Source organism: Brassica napus, chromosome C9 (genome assembly GCF_020379485.1).
Source record: "Brassica napus cultivar Da-Ae chromosome C9, Da-Ae, whole genome shotgun sequence".
Taxonomy (NCBI): Eukaryota; Viridiplantae; Streptophyta; class Magnoliopsida; order Brassicales; family Brassicaceae; genus Brassica; species Brassica napus.
Genome location: NC_063452.1, coordinates 26,995,214 through 27,012,076, shown reverse-complemented (window position 1 = coordinate 27,012,076; position 16,863 = coordinate 26,995,214). Strand labels below are relative to the sequence as shown.

The 16,863-nt window shown below is 34.7% G+C and overlaps 2 protein-coding genes across 3 annotated transcripts; both read left to right on the top strand.

The window, feature by feature from the left end:
- The first annotated feature begins 294 nt into the window (after positions 1–294).
- Positions 295–1,740, top strand: LOC106368112. Its single transcript, XM_013808003.2, has one exon. It carries the CDS (start codon positions 295–297, stop codon positions 1,738–1,740), a length of 1,446 nt encoding a protein of 481 aa, XP_013663457.2.
- On the top strand, positions 1,727–8,460 carry LOC106412301 (peptide methionine sulfoxide reductase B3). Of its 2 annotated transcripts, XM_013853218.3 has the most exons (3): positions 3,703–6,215; positions 6,944–7,100; positions 7,207–8,460. In XM_013853218.3, the coding sequence occupies exons 1-3, from the start codon at positions 6,121–6,123 to the stop codon at positions 7,363–7,365; spliced, it is 411 nt and encodes a 136-aa protein (XP_013708672.1). In that variant the 5' UTR covers positions 3,703–6,120; the 3' UTR covers positions 7,366–8,460. The 2 variants fall into 2 exon arrangements, with proteins under 2 accessions (XP_048624246.1, XP_013708672.1); XM_048768289.1 differs by having other exon boundaries at positions 1,727–7,100; positions 7,207–7,287.
- The last annotated feature ends 8,403 nt before the right edge of the window (positions 8,461–16,863 follow it).

Here is a 16,863-nt window from a genome sequence, read left to right as displayed (position 1 = left end):
TTTCTATGTTCTAAGAAAGCGAAAAATATTGAAAAAACTCTCTCGTTTAGAATCCCGAGGTGCGGGCTTTTGTCTGGGAACTGTTTCCCTTTGAATCGTATCCGTTCTTTTCCGAAAAATATCTCCGTATCTCAATTCTGAGTCGTTCAAGTTAGGGTTCTTCATCGAAAAGTCTAAAATTTCTTATCTTTGCCAAATTCAGAGACGATTTCTGAGAGTGCGAAGACGAAGAAAAGTGTGGTAAAGCAGTGTTCGAAGAAGGTTATTTCAAGGTCAAAGTTTGCAATTTCGAAAATGTCTGGAGCTCTGGATAAGGCTTTACTGGAGATGTCTCTGGAGGAAAATGATGAACCATATGTTCTACCAGACAGACCGGAGTACTACTCAACAGAGAGGAACTCCATGAGTCTCATTGGGAGGTTGCTGAATCCTCAGTGTCAAAAAATGTCAGATCTGATATTGGAGATGCCGCGCAAATGGCAGCTGTATGATAGGGTCAAAGGTGTGGCCTTGTCAAAAGATAGGTTCCAGTTCATATTCAAATATGAAAGGGACCTGCTAGATGTACTCAACAGAGGACCTCATACTAGCAATATGTGGTCGATTGTTCTAGAAAGATGGGTGGAAAAGCCACCAGTGGATTATCTACAGTATTTGTTTGTGTGGGTTCAAATGCAAAACATCCCCGTGAATCACTACACGCCGGAAGCTATCCATGACTTGGGGAAGTTCGCGGGAGAGGTGGTGGAGGTGCCATTTGACCCAGAGAAAGCGCAAACAAAGGATTATTTGAGAGTCAAGGTGAAGTTTGATGTCTCTAGGCCACTAAGAAGAGCAAAGAAGGTGACAATACTGGGTGGCGAGGAAGTCAACATTCTCTATGACTACGAAAGAATTCAAAAAAGGTGTTATACATGTCAGAGGTTAACACATGAGCAGTCTATGTGCCATATTGCTAATGCAATGAAGTTTAAGGGTAATGATGGAGGCGCAGTGGTGATGTCGGGGAAGAGGAAAGAGGTGACGCCGAGCCTTGATGTAGCTGATCCCCTGTTTGGATTAGTTCCTACAAATCTTCTGGGAACTGATCACCTAACGGGCAGACCTAAAATTGTTGAAGAAGTACTGGAAGGCATGCGCATCTATCTCAAAACAACTAATGGACCAGAGAAAATGGCAAGGGAAGAAAGAGTGAAGAATTCTCTACGCGATCTGGAAGATGATCCGATAGGACATAAGGCTTTTCTCAGTCTAGAGCCTCTGCCTTTGGTGATAGATGATCTTGACAAGGGGAAGGGGATTGTGTTTGACTTCTCCGCAAAAGAAGATATAGCTCCTAGGGGCACAAAGTTAATGGCGGGAGCTATCGCTGCCGGAAATAGAGTTCTCCAATCAGGCAAAATCATTAGTCAACCAGCAATGATGGAAGGAAGTGCAGAGTCTTTACAAACTGGGTCTCTTCAGGAAGGTTCAACGGGTTATAGCATAGGTTTCCATGAAACAAATGCTTTCGGCACCTCCCTGAAAAGGACCTATAAAAGAAGAAGGCCAGGTACTTTCACGAGGAAAGCCAACGGTAAAGGAGTGGCTAAGGTCTCATCTAAACCAGGGAAGCAGATTGGTGAAGGGGTGATCTCGGAAACTAAGAGGAAGGCAAGTGATGATGTCGAGCCATCTCAAAGCTCTGCAAGGTTTAAGAAACCATTGGTGGTCCCAAATGAGAGACCGTCCAATATTTAATGGCCATCTTGAGTTGGAATTGTCAGGGCTTGGGCCGTGCACAAGACCTGGTGATTCCGAAACTACGGGAGATGAGACGAGAACATTTCCCAGATATCTTATTTCTTATGGAGACGAAGCAAGGTAGAGATGAGTTGGTGGATCTTCAGGAGTGGTTAGGGTGTGATAGGATTATGACTGTGAATCCGGTTGGATACAGTGGAGGATTGGCTTTACTTTGGAAGAAGTCTGTAAACATTTCTTTTAAGTATGTTGATAAGCACTTGGTGGACTTCGGTGTACAGATGGGTAATGACTCCTTTTTTGTATCTTGTATATACGGAGAACCTGTTAAGAAGAACATACCAAGGTTGTGGGAAAGATTGTCGCGTATTGGGGTTCACCGCAAGAAGGCATGGTGTATGATTGGGGACTTCAATGATATCAGAAACAATGATGAAAAGATTGGGGGTCCAAGGCGCAGTGACAAGTCATTCCAACCTTTCAATGACATGCTTTTGGTATGTGAGATGGCTGAGTTACAAGCGTCTGGGAATAATCTTACGTGGGGAGGGTTGAGATGCTTAAAATGGATTCAGAGCAGATTGGATAGATGTTTTGGAAACAAGCAATGGGCCAGACTCTTTCCAGTGTCGAATCAAAGCTTCCTAGATATGAGAGGGTCGGATCACAGACCGGTCTTGGTTAAGCTGGTTGCGTCTACTGAGACGTACATAGGGAACTTCAAGTTCGACGGTAGATTCTTGAACAAACCGGGGGTTAGAGAGGAGATCAAGAAGGCCTGGTTGACAAACCATCAATTCTTTGGGTCTACTGTTTCGGACAAACTCAAAAGCTGTCGGAAGTCTTTGAGTAGATGGAAAAAGAAATTCAACCTCAACTCTAGGGACAAGCTAATGCAGATCCAGATAGCATTAGAAGCAGAGCAATCATCGAGCTTCCCGTCGGTAGTGAGGGTGAAGTATCTTAAAACCGAGTTGATCAAAGCCTACGAAGAGGAGGAGAAATATTGGAGACAGCGGAGCAAAGATAAATGGGCGACCAAAGGGGATCTCAACACGAGGTATTATCATGCTTCTGTCAAAACTAACAGGAACAGGAAGAGAATAGACAAGTTGATGGATGAGAAAGGGCAGTTACAGTTTTCTGAGGCAGCTAAGGCTCAGGTGGCAACGGATTTCTTCAACAAGTTGTTCAAAGCAGGGAGTGATGGAAACTATGAGCAGTTGTTTGAGGGCTTTACTGCTAAAGTCTCTGATACAATGAATGAGCTTCTGATCAGAGAAGTAACCAATGAGGAAGTCAGAGATGTGGTGTTCTCCATCAACCCAACAAGCGCACCAGGTCCAGACGGAATGTCTGGTCTCTTCTTTCAGAAATATTGGGGAACGGTGGGGTCTCAAGTGATAGAAGAAGTGAAGAATTTTTTCATTCAAGGGGTCTTTCCAAAGGAATGGAACTATACTCACTTGTGCCTTCTCCCTAAGATCACTGATCCAGTTCTAACGTCGGATCTTCGACCTATTAGCTTGTGCTCGGTGCTATACAAGATCATCTCAAAGATAATGACTAGCAGGCTCAAACCGTTGTTGGCTGATTTGGTATCTCCCACACAATCTGCCTTTGTTGAAGAAAGACTCATCACATACAACATTCTCAGTGCCCATGAGATGGTGCACGCTCTGAGAACGAATGATAAGATATCTAAAGATTTCAGGGCAATCAAATCTGATATGTCAAAGGCCTACGATCGAGTAGAGTGGGGTTATCTGAAGGCATTGCTTCGAGCACTGGGATTCGAGGAGGTCTGGATAGAGAGAGTTATGTTCTGTGTTTCTACGGTAACTTTCTCAACGCTGATCAATAATCAAGCTTTTGGATGCATACAACAGGGAAGAGGGCTGAGGCAGGAGATCCGTTGTCTCCATTTCTATTCATTTTGCGTACTGAAGGGCTGATTCACATGCTGAATATGGCGGTAAGAAATGGCAAGATCCAAGGTATATGCTTTGAAGAAGAAGGTCTGATGCTGCACCATATGCTCTTTGCCGATGACAGCTTGCTAATTTGTAGAGCAGAGGAGAACCAAGCAACATAGCTGATGAGGATACTATTGGTATATGAGAAGGCGACTGGCCAACAGGTGAGCATTGCTAAATCGGCAATAACTTTTGGCGCCAAGGTACCCGAAGAAGTGAAAACAATGATCAACGGAGTTACCGGTATTCAAAAGGAAGGGGGATCAGGAACCTATTTAGGACTCCCGAAATGCTTTAGCGGATCTAAGACGGAAATGCTTGCATATATTTATGACAAGCTTAAGGACCGGTTGTCAGGGTGGTTTGTTAAGCAGTTATCTCTGGGAGGGAAAGAGATCTTAATTAAGGCTGTGGCCATGGCTATGCTTATCTATGCCATGTCATGCTTTAAACTAACGAAGACATCCTGCGAAAACCTGACAAAGGCAATGGCGGATTTTGGGTGGAATTCTTTAGAACACAAGAGGAAGATGCATTGGCTAAGTTAGTTGAATCTATCATTGGCAAAAGAGCAAAGAGGTTTAGGCTTCAAGGATCTACAGAGTTTTAATCAAGCATTGCTAGCCAAACAGGCTTGGCGCATACTCAATGATCCAGGGTCTCTGTTTGCTAGAGTATTCAAGAGCCGGTATTTTCCTCACAAGGAGTTTTTATCTGCGACAAACGGCCCCAGACCTTCGTATGCATGGCGCAGCATAAAATTTGGTAAGGAGCTGCTCACAATGGGGATCAAAAAGAAGATTAGAAACGGCAAAACGGTTTCGGTTTGGGTCGATGCATGGATTGAAGGGGAGGTGATTAGGAGACCTCTAATGAAAAACATCTTTCTTGATCTCCTTCTCTGCGTAGATAAGCTGATTGACAAGGAAAATAGATGTTGGAATCTCAATACTCTACATGATCTGTTCTTTGAGGAGGATGTGATTAGGATCTTGGCAATGAAACCGGTTTATAAAGAAGAAGACTTCTAGGTATGGGAGCATAACAAGCATGGTGGCTACTCGGTCAAGTCTGGGTATTGGTTAAAAACCAGAGTGACAAGAAGCGAAGATATAAGAGAAGCGGAGGCCCTACCGTCTTTAAATGATCTCAAGACTGCAGCGTGGAAACTCAAAACTCCTCCCAAGATAAAAATGTTTCTATGGAGAGCGCTGAGCAATGCAATTTCTGTTGGGGAGTTGTTGGTTAAGAGAGGAATCAAGATGGATCCCTGCTGTCAAGCATGCGGATTCCAGGGAGAGTCAATCAATCACATACTCTTCACTTGTCCTATTGCGCGTCAGGTGTGGGCTCTTGCGAACGTCCCTTGTCCTGAAGGAGGTTTTGATTCAATCTCTCACTACTCAAACATTCACTATCTCTTGTCTCTGGGATCTAATAAAACAGTCCCAAGTATGGTGGTCAATGCGGTTCCATGGTTAACTTGGTTCCTATGGAAGAATATAAACAAACTGCTATTTGAAGGGAAACAAGAGTTTCTAATGGACCTGGTTGACAAAACTTTTGCGGAAGCTGAGATGTGGAACCTCGCTCAAGCCAATAAGCAGCAAGCGGAAGCGGCATAACGTGGAGAGGTTGCTCTGCAACAAAAAACCTGGAACCCTCCTCCGAGAGGTTTGGTCAAGTGCAACATTGGGGTAGACTGGATGAAAAGTACCAGTGTGGGAGGTGGAGCTTGGGTACTAAGAAATGAGAAGGGTAAGGTTGTGCTCCATGGTAGAAGAGCCTTTAGCGAGATCACGAGTCTCCATGATGTGAAACTGGAAGTGTTAGTTTGGTCAGTGGAAAGTATTGTGTCGCATCACTACGACAGGGTGCTTCGCGATTGATGATGAAGATCTTACTCAAATGATCCTGAGACCAAAAGCCTGCCCGAATTTCAAAGGTGAGACAAGACTTATTATAAGTAGATTGACAGGAATAGAATGGTGGCGACTTGTGAAGAAAGCAAGGGCAAACAACATAGGACCTCTCCTCATTGCTAAAGGGGTTACTAAAGGAGGACAGAGGCAGTCATATGTTGCATCAGGACCGCCGATGTGGCTTCTCAGTTACTTTGAGAATGAGGAAGTTTCATTCCCTGTTTAGGGTCTTGACTATTTTTTGGGGAAGTTTTTGGCTTTGGTATAGCGACTGACTTGTGGTGCAGTCTTTCTAATGGGGGTTGTTGTATCTCCCCTGGGTAGGTTTGTGTTATGGTTGCAGCAGATGCATCTTTTGTATGGGAACCTTGAAGTAAAATCAATATAATCTAACAGATGACAAAAAAAAATAAAAGGGACGACGTTTCTCCTCCTCGATTCTCCTCGCCCTATAATCGTAAGCTTGTATCGTGGTGAACATGGCGGCTGAGGGGTCGATGCAGAAAGGAGAGGAGGAGTGGCGTGCGGTTCTTTCTCCCGAGCAGTTGAGGATTCTCCGTCTGAAAGGCACCGAGTAAGCCTTTCTTTCTTTCTTCTCATTTCAAGTCTGGTTGAATCGAGTTTCAAACACATTGGGATACAAGGATGTATAGTAATGATTTAAGATTATACTCCTGATGAGTATATATATATGTGTTTGAAGATTGTATCTCTGTTACTATACAGCTGCTTGTACCTTTCAGAGGAAGTTTCTGCTGTAGATTTAGAACCTTTAAAGGAGACTACTCGATTCATTTTACTGATTGTAATTAAGCATTGTTTGGAGGTTATATAATGATACTTTCTTTTAAACTGGAGATGAAACCTTGTGATAACAGATTGTGATGATCTATGAGTCTCTTTTACCTACAAAGTGTACTACGTGAGGTCAACTCTTAGAACTCTGTTGCACTGTCTGCTTAATTGGCAGCTTGCATCAAAGGTTATACAACTTCTTCAAAGATACCATCTTTTGCTACTTTAAAAACTTGAGATGAGAGCTTGTGATAATATATAATGATCTCTGAATCTCTTTTACCTATAATGCATACGCTGAGAGGTCAATTTTAGAACTTGCTTGCATTGTCTGCTTATGATCTGTTATGTCTCTATGACCATGAAAATGTCTGCGTTGTCTTGGAGTTTCTGACTTTCTGGTATTTGAATATCATATTGAATAAGTGAACTCGAGACTACTAGAAAAGTTAAATGTCCTTTTTCTTTGTTTATCCAATTGTGGTTTGTTTTTTTGTTGATTTTCAGATACCCAGGAACTGGGGAATACATAGATTTCAACAAAGAAGGGATCTACGGTTGTGCACGTTGCAAAACGCCTCTTTACAAATCAACCACAAAGTTTAACGCAGGTTGTGGCTGGCCTGCATTCTTTGATGGAATCCCTGGTGCCATAACTCGAACCGTAAGACACTCTCAAAACCCAAAACACTTCATGAATTTGATCACCTAGGAATGTAAACTCTTTTGTTTTGCTGACATTACTCTGTTATGCATTATATATTTACCAGGCAGACCCTGATGGGAGAAGAATAGAGATCAATTGTGCAGCATGCGGTGGACACCTTGGTCATGTTTTCAAAGGGGAAGGTTTTGCTACTCCCACTGATGAACGCCATTGCGTCAACAGCGTTTCCCTCAATTTCACACCCGCAGAGCCTTCCTTGTAAATCAAATCTCGGGCATACAGTTTATGCCTTGAAGGAAAATTTTGTTTTTCCTGTCAATACCGAAAATTCAGCCAAAACCACAAAATCAAGTTTTTCCGCCAAAACAGGAAAATTGAGTTTTGCCGCCAAAACCACAAAACCGAGTTTTTCCGCCAAAATATGAAAAACGAATTTTCTCGCCAAAACTGCAAAATCAAATTTCCCGCCAAAACCGAAAAAATCAATTTTAATTTATGGCGGGAAAACTCGATCTTGCGGTTTTGGCGGAAAACCCCAATTGTGATTTTTTCCCGAAAAGCCTGACTTTTCGTTTTTGGCGGGAAACTCAAAAATTTTGTTTTTGGCGGGAAACGCAAAATTTTCGTTTTTGGCGGGAAAAACTCGAGTTTACGATTTTGGTGGGAAAACTCAGGTTTGTGATTTTGGCGGGAAAACTCATTTTCCGGTTTTGGTCAGAAAAATCGATATTTTGGTTTTGCCGGTAAAACTCGGGTTTGTGGTTTTGGCGGAAAACTTGATTTTTGGTTTAGGCTGGAAATTTTTTGTTTTTGGCAGGAAAAACTTAATTTTGCGGTTTTGGCGGGAAACTCGATTTGTGGTTTTGGCGAAAAAAACTTAATTTTTCGGTTTTGGCGAGAAAACTCGATTTTGATGCTCAACAAATTAGAAGAAAGAATCATATCATATCTTAATTTTTCTAATTTTATACTTAAAATTTAAGAACAAAAATAAATGAAATATATTTTTCATTTAAGTGGGCTAACCCTGGTACCAGCCCTAACCCTGGTACCAGCCCTAACCCTTGATTAAAATATGGTTAAAATATGGCTCGATTAAAACAGAGTTGGGCTTATAATAAACAAAAGAAGATTGGGACTAACCATGTAGTTAACATCCCTGATGCCTTTTCTTTCTTGTTTTCACTCAAGAGTGTGAAAAAGACGGAAATAAGAGTCATGTATAGGTGTGCCCGTATAAATAGTGTTGTGGTGGTCTCTCTTGTTTTTGTTTGTATTTTGTTTTAGTTATAGACATCACTTTGGTCATTGTTTGACACTACTATTTTCACAATTTATGATTGTGATTTTCTGAATAGTTTGAATATTGTTCCTGGATGCTTTTCATAGCTAGTTTGAATTCGACGTGGTAAATTCAATCCCAGCACATTCAATTAACATATTCAACCCAACTGTGTATTTGCCTCTAAATGTTATTATAACTGATATTTATCTCTGACTCCCCTTCTATTTTTGAGATTACTACTTTTGCTAATTCTTTTCTTTTATATTTGAAGAAAGAAATGATAGTTCTCTATTTTCAGAGAGAAAAATAGAGGAATACCCATGGAGTCAAATATTATTCTATTTTATAGTTACTATATTATAGAAGAAGATATCGAAAATACTATATTAGAATTAGGTCTAGAATTATTATTTTGGATCCGGAATCGATCCGAGATCCGCTCCTGAAAAAAGATATCTGGGAAGTCTGAATCCAGATCTAGATAGTAAAATATCAAATCCGTCAAAACTGAATCCGGATCCGAATATCTTGATTTTTAGGTCTGGATATCCGGATCCATATTTCTAAAAGGTTTTAAATTTTTAATAATTATATTTAATATATTATCATTCATACATAAAATTAGTTTTATAATGTTATATTTTAATTCTAATATTATATACATATAAATATATTTATAATTTTGTATAAATATTTAATTTATATATTATTTTAGAATTTTAGTTTTTTTTTATGAATCCGGATCCGGATACCCACAGGTAGTACGATATCTAGAAAAATATCGGAAATCCGGAGGTCACGGATCCAGATTTTAATTACACGGATCCGACGAATCCAGGTCTGGATACCTTAAATTTTCCGAGTATCCGGATCCGTCACACCCCTAATTAGATTGCTCTTGGTCTTTAAACTATAGATTAATTAATTATATTATCATATCATAATCTTTAAACATAGGATTTAAAACCTTCAGTCACATTATGACAAATCAACATTTTATTATGTTATTTCTAAAATTGTCAATATTACTAAAAATTGTTTATTTCAAAATAAAATATAAATCATTTTAAATATGGTAAACTTACAAAAGTCAAATAATTATATATAAGTAAACTTAATATATAATATATTTTCGAAAACTAACATAAAATATCATACAAATATAATAAATAACTTAAAAATGCAAAATATTTAAACAATTAGAACTATATAAATTTAAAACACGTGATTTTAAAAATATAGGTTATATGCTATTGAAATTATTCAATAATATGACTTAAAACCACTACAAGAAAAAACCAGTATTAACACATATGATTTAAAACAACTAATTATAATATGAAAAATCATTATTTTAGTTTAATATATTCAAAAAATTCAATATTTCCAAAAATTTGTTTATTTCAAAATAACATAGAAATCAATATCAAATAAGGAAAGTTAACAGAAATAAAAGTTTATATATATAAGTTAACTGAATATATAATAAATTTAAATTTTTTAAAAAAAATTATTTAAAACCTAGATGATGACTAATATAATTTAAAAACTATATAAATTTATAAATATACCAATCGTATTATGACACATCATTATTTTAGTTTTTTATTTATAAAGATGTCAATATTTTCAAAATTGTTAATTTAAAATAAATAATAAACCTATATCAAGTAAGTTAAGTTAATAAAACTATAACATTATAAATAATTAAAATTCATGTATAAAATATTTTTCGAAATGTAACAGTGAATAAAATACAAACTAATAAGTATTTTAAAAATGCTAGACTCTTAAAAGTTATAAGTAAATAAATTTAACTCATGATTTTTCAAATATTAGGCTATATGCTAATGAAAAATAACATATAATATATATATATATATATATATATATAAGTTAAAGGTATAAATAATTGAGAATGTTCACACAATATTTTTAAAACTTCAAAAATATATTAAACCATCATTATAAAACTAAGGCTATAAGCCACTGAGAATATACACATAGGATTATAAACAACCAATCAAAATATGAAAAACATAATTCTAGGTTACTATTTTTTTTTAATGGTAAAATTTTCAAATTGATTATTTCAATACAAAATGGTTCCAATATTAAATAACTAATAAATAAATCATTAAAATGTAATTGAATCATATTTATATATACACAAATATTTGGAAATTTAACATAAATCTATATTATTTAAATCATAGAAGTCTTCAACGTCAATGTTTAATAAACTTTCATTTTCTATACAATTAAAATGACTTTTTAATATTTTTTTATTAATTCATGTGTATTAGTCAATATTGGGGCTCCTGGATGAAATTCATAACTTATTTGGTGATAAATATGAGATTTCAAATATTTATGTTTACTAATGTTTCTAGCTAATTCTAGAAGATTTTTTGGAGAAATCTTCTATGTTAGATTTTTAAAAGTGTTAAGTAAATTCAATGTATCTTTTTAACTTTCAAAAGTGTTAAATAACTTCAAGAATATCAAATCATGTGATGTAATGTGTCTTTTTAGATTATAAGAAATAATTTTGAACTTACATGAGATTTAAAATTTCAACTTTAACTTAAAATTCAAGTTTGATCTTTTGTGAATTTGACTAAGTTTTCTTCTGAAGTCTTCTCTCTTAGTTTTAGTAAATTTGACTAAGTTTTTGTGTTATTGTGTTTTGTTATAAGTTGGTAGAATGGTTAAAAAAATTCTTGGTACGTTGTATCAATAACTTCAAAAATGTCAAGTACTTTGGGAAAAACATGAACATATATACCAAATTCTTTTGATTAACATCTCTTCAAGTTTACAAAAGAATTCACAACTAAAATAGTAGACATACAAATCATAAAACATACCATAAACAAAACTATTACACATGGAGCTAGATATCATTCCTCAACATATATAAGCTTGGACTCCACTTGGCATCATTCTTTTGTACCACCTTGCGCAGAAGACTTCCCGAAGACTTTGCGGGAAGTCTTCTAGCATAAAATACATTAGAAGACTTCCCAAGAAGTCTTACAAGAGTCTTCCAAGAGTCTTCTGAGAGTCTTCAAAGAGTCTTCTGAGAAGTATTTCAAAATCTGACTCAGATCTGAAAAAATCTGCATTTTCAAAAGCATTCAAATGGCTTCAAAATAGAGAAAACTTCAAAAATAAATTCTTTATGCTTAAATAATTAACAAAACAATCACATTAGGTTGAATCTATAACTTTTTAGAATCTAATTATAAAACACACAAAATACATATCCAAAATTTGTATCACTTTGGGCATAAGACTTCAGAAGACTTCCTCAAGACTTCGTGAGAAGTCTTATAGTATAAAATGCATTAGAGGATTTCCCAAGAAGTCTTTTGAGAGTCTTCCAAGAGTCTTCTGAGAAGTTTTCCAAAGTCTAACTCAGATCTGAAAAAAATCTGCATATTCAAAAACATTCAAATGACTTCAAAACAGAGAAATGTTCAAAAATAAAATTTTTTAATGCTTAAACAATAAACAAAACAATCAAATTAGGTTGAATCTATAAATTCTTAGAATTTAATATATAAACACACACAAAGTACATATCCAAAATTTGTACCACTTTTGGAAAAAGACTTCGGAAGACTTCCTGAAGACTTCATGGGAAGTATTCTAGAATAAAATGCATTAGAAGATTTTCCAAGAAGTCTTCCGAGAGTCTTCCAAGAGTCTTTTGAGAAGTTTTTCAAAGTCTGACTCAGATCTGAAAAACCTGCAAATTCAAAAGACTTCAAAAAGAGAAAAACTTCTAAAATATAATTTTATACTTAAATATTAAACGAAACAGTCACATTAAGTTGAATCTATAGCATTTTAGAATCTAATATATTTTTTTTTTTTTTTGTGCAACAGAATCTAATATATAAAACACACAATAATACATATCCAAAATTTATAGATCTACCTTTGAAGGAGTGAAAGATGAGAACCATGTTATGAAAAATCTGCAAAAAGAAGATAAATTAGTGAGAAGACATAAACAAAAAAATGAGAAATAGATTTAAAGTTTGATGTTTTGATGTTCAAAAAGATTAGAGAGAAGTTGGAGAGTTTTTGAGTGAGAAACATTACATTTCGTTGCAGCCATTTGAAAGGAAGAAAGATAATGTGTAAATTTTCTTTATATATGGAGACAAAAATTCCAATTAGGTTAAATATTTTCGATACAGAATATTTCTTGGGAAGTCTTCTAGGAGAAGACTTCTTTCTAGATCCAAAAATCAAATACATAAGAAGACTTCTGGAAGATTTCTGGAAGACTTCGCTTTAGGCGGGAAACCTAAATTCTATTAAAATTTAGGCGGGAATACGTCAGAAGACTTCTGGAAGTCTTCTAAAAGTTTTTCAAACCATGACCTAATCAAATAACTAACTAAATAGCAAAAAACAATTTTTTTTTTTACAGCAGCAAAAAACAATTCATTAAACTTAAAATCAACTTATAAAGCGTTTAATATACACAAAACTAAACACATGTAAGTCAAATTTTTTTAAAAAAAGTTAAGATTCTAAAATGAAACCCTAAATACAAACAATACTATAACATGTGTTACTAAACCCTAAACCAAAGTCTTACAGACCCTATAACCAAATAACTAAACAAAAACACTTCCCTAAACTTAAAAGAAACTTAGAAAGTGTTTAAATCAAGTAATTAGATAGTCACTAAACACATATATTTCAAACTAAAAAAAAATTAAAAGATAATATTTCAAAATCTAACCTTAAAAATACCAACAATACTATAACATATGTTACCAAAACCTAAACCGAAAGCTATCATGACTCAATCTACATCCATTCATCTTTGTTAAAAATAATTTAATTTTAGTAAATCTAAATTTCATAATTTAGAAATGTTTATTAATACATGATTTTGATTTTTTTCTCTTTCAAAATATTTTTTATAAAATTTATTAATTACTTTTAAAATCTAATACATGAGAAGACTTCCCCTAGAAGACTTCTACAAGACTTCTGGAAGACTTCGATTTAGGCGGGAACCTAAACTCTTCTAAAATTTAGGGGGAACCCTAAATTATACTAAAATTAAGGTGAGATATGTCAGGAAACTTTTTGGGAAGTCTTCTGTGAGTCTTCCAGACCCTATAAACCAAATAACTTTAAAAGCAAACATTTCCTTAAACTTTTAAGATACTTAGAAAGTGTTTAAATCAAGTTATTAGATAGTCACTAAACACATATAGGTCAAAAAAAATTAAAAAAAAAAACAAAAGATAAAGATTTCAAAATCTAACCCTAAATATACCAACAATATTATGACATATGTTACCAAACCCTAAACCAATGACTATCTTGAGTTGATCTACTTTCACTCATATATGTTGAAAATAATTCAATTTTAGTAAAAAATAAATTTACATCATTTAGAAATGTTTATTATTACATGATTTCAATTTTTTTTTCCATCAAAATATTTTTTATAAAAAAATTAAATTATTTTTAAGATCTATTGAACGAGAAGACTTACAAAGAAGTCTTCTCATGCAGAAGATTATAATGGTAAAACTGATCAATACATGTTTTTTGTTTAGTCATAAAAGGTTGTAATTTCTCTAGCCTTTTAGATTACTTTTGCATTTGATTGAATTTGAGGTACAGTTTTGTATTTAAAATCAAATTTTGAATCATTTTTGGCAATTTCCTAAAAAAAAATCCAAATTACAACAAAGGATAGCTGCCCCGCGCGTAGCGCGGATAAACCACTAGTTATTAATAAAATCTAGGTCAAGACTTGGATCTTCGATTTGATTGATCACACCGTGGATAACGGTTTTGCTATCGATTTGTTCACTGTTGACATACCCGAACCCAGATGATCCTCTTGTGCCAGAGATAGCTCTTATGTACAGCAGATAAAACCAAGTACGAGTCAACTGCGAGAAGCTGGACACAGAAGTACGCCATGGGATGATAAAGACTCTCAAATGGTGGTCGAAGACCAGCAAAATCTTAAAACGTCATTTCTCATTCAAATATAATAATATATCAAAACTGCATTTGTTGGAGTTTAGTAAACGCTATTATGTGATCATAATCGAGCAACTTATAAGCTCTTTCTCCTCTCCTGTGTCTTATTTCAACAACTTAATATGAAAACTTATGAAAAGTACACCTAGAATCCCAATTTTGTAGTACATCTGACTTGGAGTGAGACACTCACACATAAAAACAAGACAACCATTATTGCTATAAAGGACTGGCCAAAACTCTTGAACGAAGGTTCTCTCAGCAACCAAATCTTACATAGTGAAAAAGGCAAATAGCTCAACTCCCTTGGCATCTTTCATTTCATATAACTCAGACAACAAAAGATACAAACAGATAGTAACATTGGAAAATTCACAAATGTGATTGTTTTTTTTTTACAAAACACAACTTTTTATTTTAGAAAGTTTTGCCATATACAAATTGATGGGTTGTTAAGCACATATATTTATTTTGTAGATTTAACTTAACTATTAATAAAAAGGGAACGTATGGGTATTATTTGAGCAGAAAAGTATAATTTTGGTCGCTCAAAATTGTGAAAAAGAATAGTAAAAGTTTGGAATCTATAACTGATAGGATTCATTTCAGTCAATAGTCAATTCTCGTTGTTGTGCGTATGTTTCCTTTTGTGCACTCTCTTAAATTTGTAACGTAAAAAAAATACTAAATATACGTTGACATCAAACCAGTAACGTTTTGGAATGCATTACTACAAATCTTATTGATTTGTTTTTCTACTCTACAATCATCTCAGGCGGTAAAGGGACTTCGGCTGAGGTGCCCGCAATCACGAGTTCGAGCCCCGGCCACAGCGGATTTAACATGGTTTCCGTTTGGCCTCCAGAACCTTCTTCGCCAGTTCCGGTTGGACGTGGTGGGATAGTCGGACTAAGTGAGAGGTCCGGATACCTGGATTATCAAAAAAAAAAAAAAAAAAAAAAACATCTCTTCAACAAACGCACTACTAACAACAAACCAATAACGTTTTTGAGGGTTTTACTACAAATCTCACTAATCTGTTTTTCTATGTTATCAGTTTTCCCTTCCGCACGTGTCCTTGCATTCATTGTCTTGCTTAATATTCTCTTCACTGTCTTCAGTGATACAATTTTATTCCGTAGACTTTTAAGTCCTATAAAATTAACGATATAATAATCTTTTATGACAAGTTTTCTTAACAATTGGATGATCAATATTCATTTTCCGGGCCGCTTCTTCGATTGGAAGATCAATACACATTTTTATCTTCCAATTGAATAAGTTGTTTGAAAAAGAGTATTTGTTCTACAATTGCTAAAAATGATTATAATCATTACTTTTTAGAAAACTGAAAATCTACAAAAGAAAATTACATCATTCAAAAGGATGTTAAATATGACAACAAATGTAAAAGTGAAGAAAACGTGCTGAATATGAAATTGATAGATTGGAAATCAACGAGATTTGTAACAAAAGTGTTCAAGTAGTTTTGAGATAATTAAAGACAACTTGCGTCAGTTACCCCATTGTTCATCACAAAGTATAATCACCATATTTATTCCCTTTGCTTATTACCTGTTGTAATCGTTTGAAAAAAGAAGCTTAAAGGCTTGTTCAATTTTTGCGTATTCTCTTAAATTTGTAACAGTAATCCAGCTTTAAAAAAAATTCAATGTACGTTGTCAACAAATCAGTAACGTTTTTCAGTGCTTTACTACAAATCTCATTGATTTGGTTTTCTAATCTATAAATATTCTCTTCAACAAACCTACTACTAACAATAAACCAATAATGTTTTGTAGTGATTTACTACAATTCTCAATGTTTTGTGTTCCTAATTTATCAGTCTTCTCTTCAACATGCATCTTTACTTTTATATTTGTTGTGGTGCTTAACAACGTCTTCAGTGGTGCAACTTTCTTGTACAGACTTTTAAATTTTCTATGAAACCAACAATATAGCAAGTTAAATCTGAAGGACATCAATATGCATTTTAATCTTCCAATTGTAGAAGTTGTTCAGAAAAAAAAATCATTATCGTACAATTGTCAAGAAGTTATTATGTTCTTAGCACTTTATTCAATGATGAGTTTTTTCGAGAAATTTAAGTTTTTCTGCGAGGTCAATGAAGGATATAACCCTCTGATCCTACAAATCTTCTTGATAATTCTACTCACTCTTGGAACAATTTCTTCGGTATCAATACTATTAAAATGCATACTAATGTCCTTTAGCATTAATTTGTCCTACAATTGTGATGATCTTGTTTATTTCTTTCATTATTACCGGTTCGGATCATTCTAAACATAAATAGTAAATAATCTAGATTTTATACTCGCACTAATAATTTTAGTTTATGATTTATAATAATTGTAATTTTCTGAAATGGAAGTTTATATAAATATTTTTTTGTGAAAATGTATTTAAAATAGGATTTTCTGT

Coding starts and splice junctions, on each gene's coding strand:
- LOC106412301 (XM_048768289.1), top strand. CDS start 1,740: ATGGCCATCTTGAGTTGGAATTGTCAGGGCTTGGGCCGTGCACAAGAC.
- LOC106368112 (XM_013808003.2), top strand. CDS start 295: ATGTCTGGAGCTCTGGATAAGGCTTTACTGGAGATGTCTCTGGAGGAA.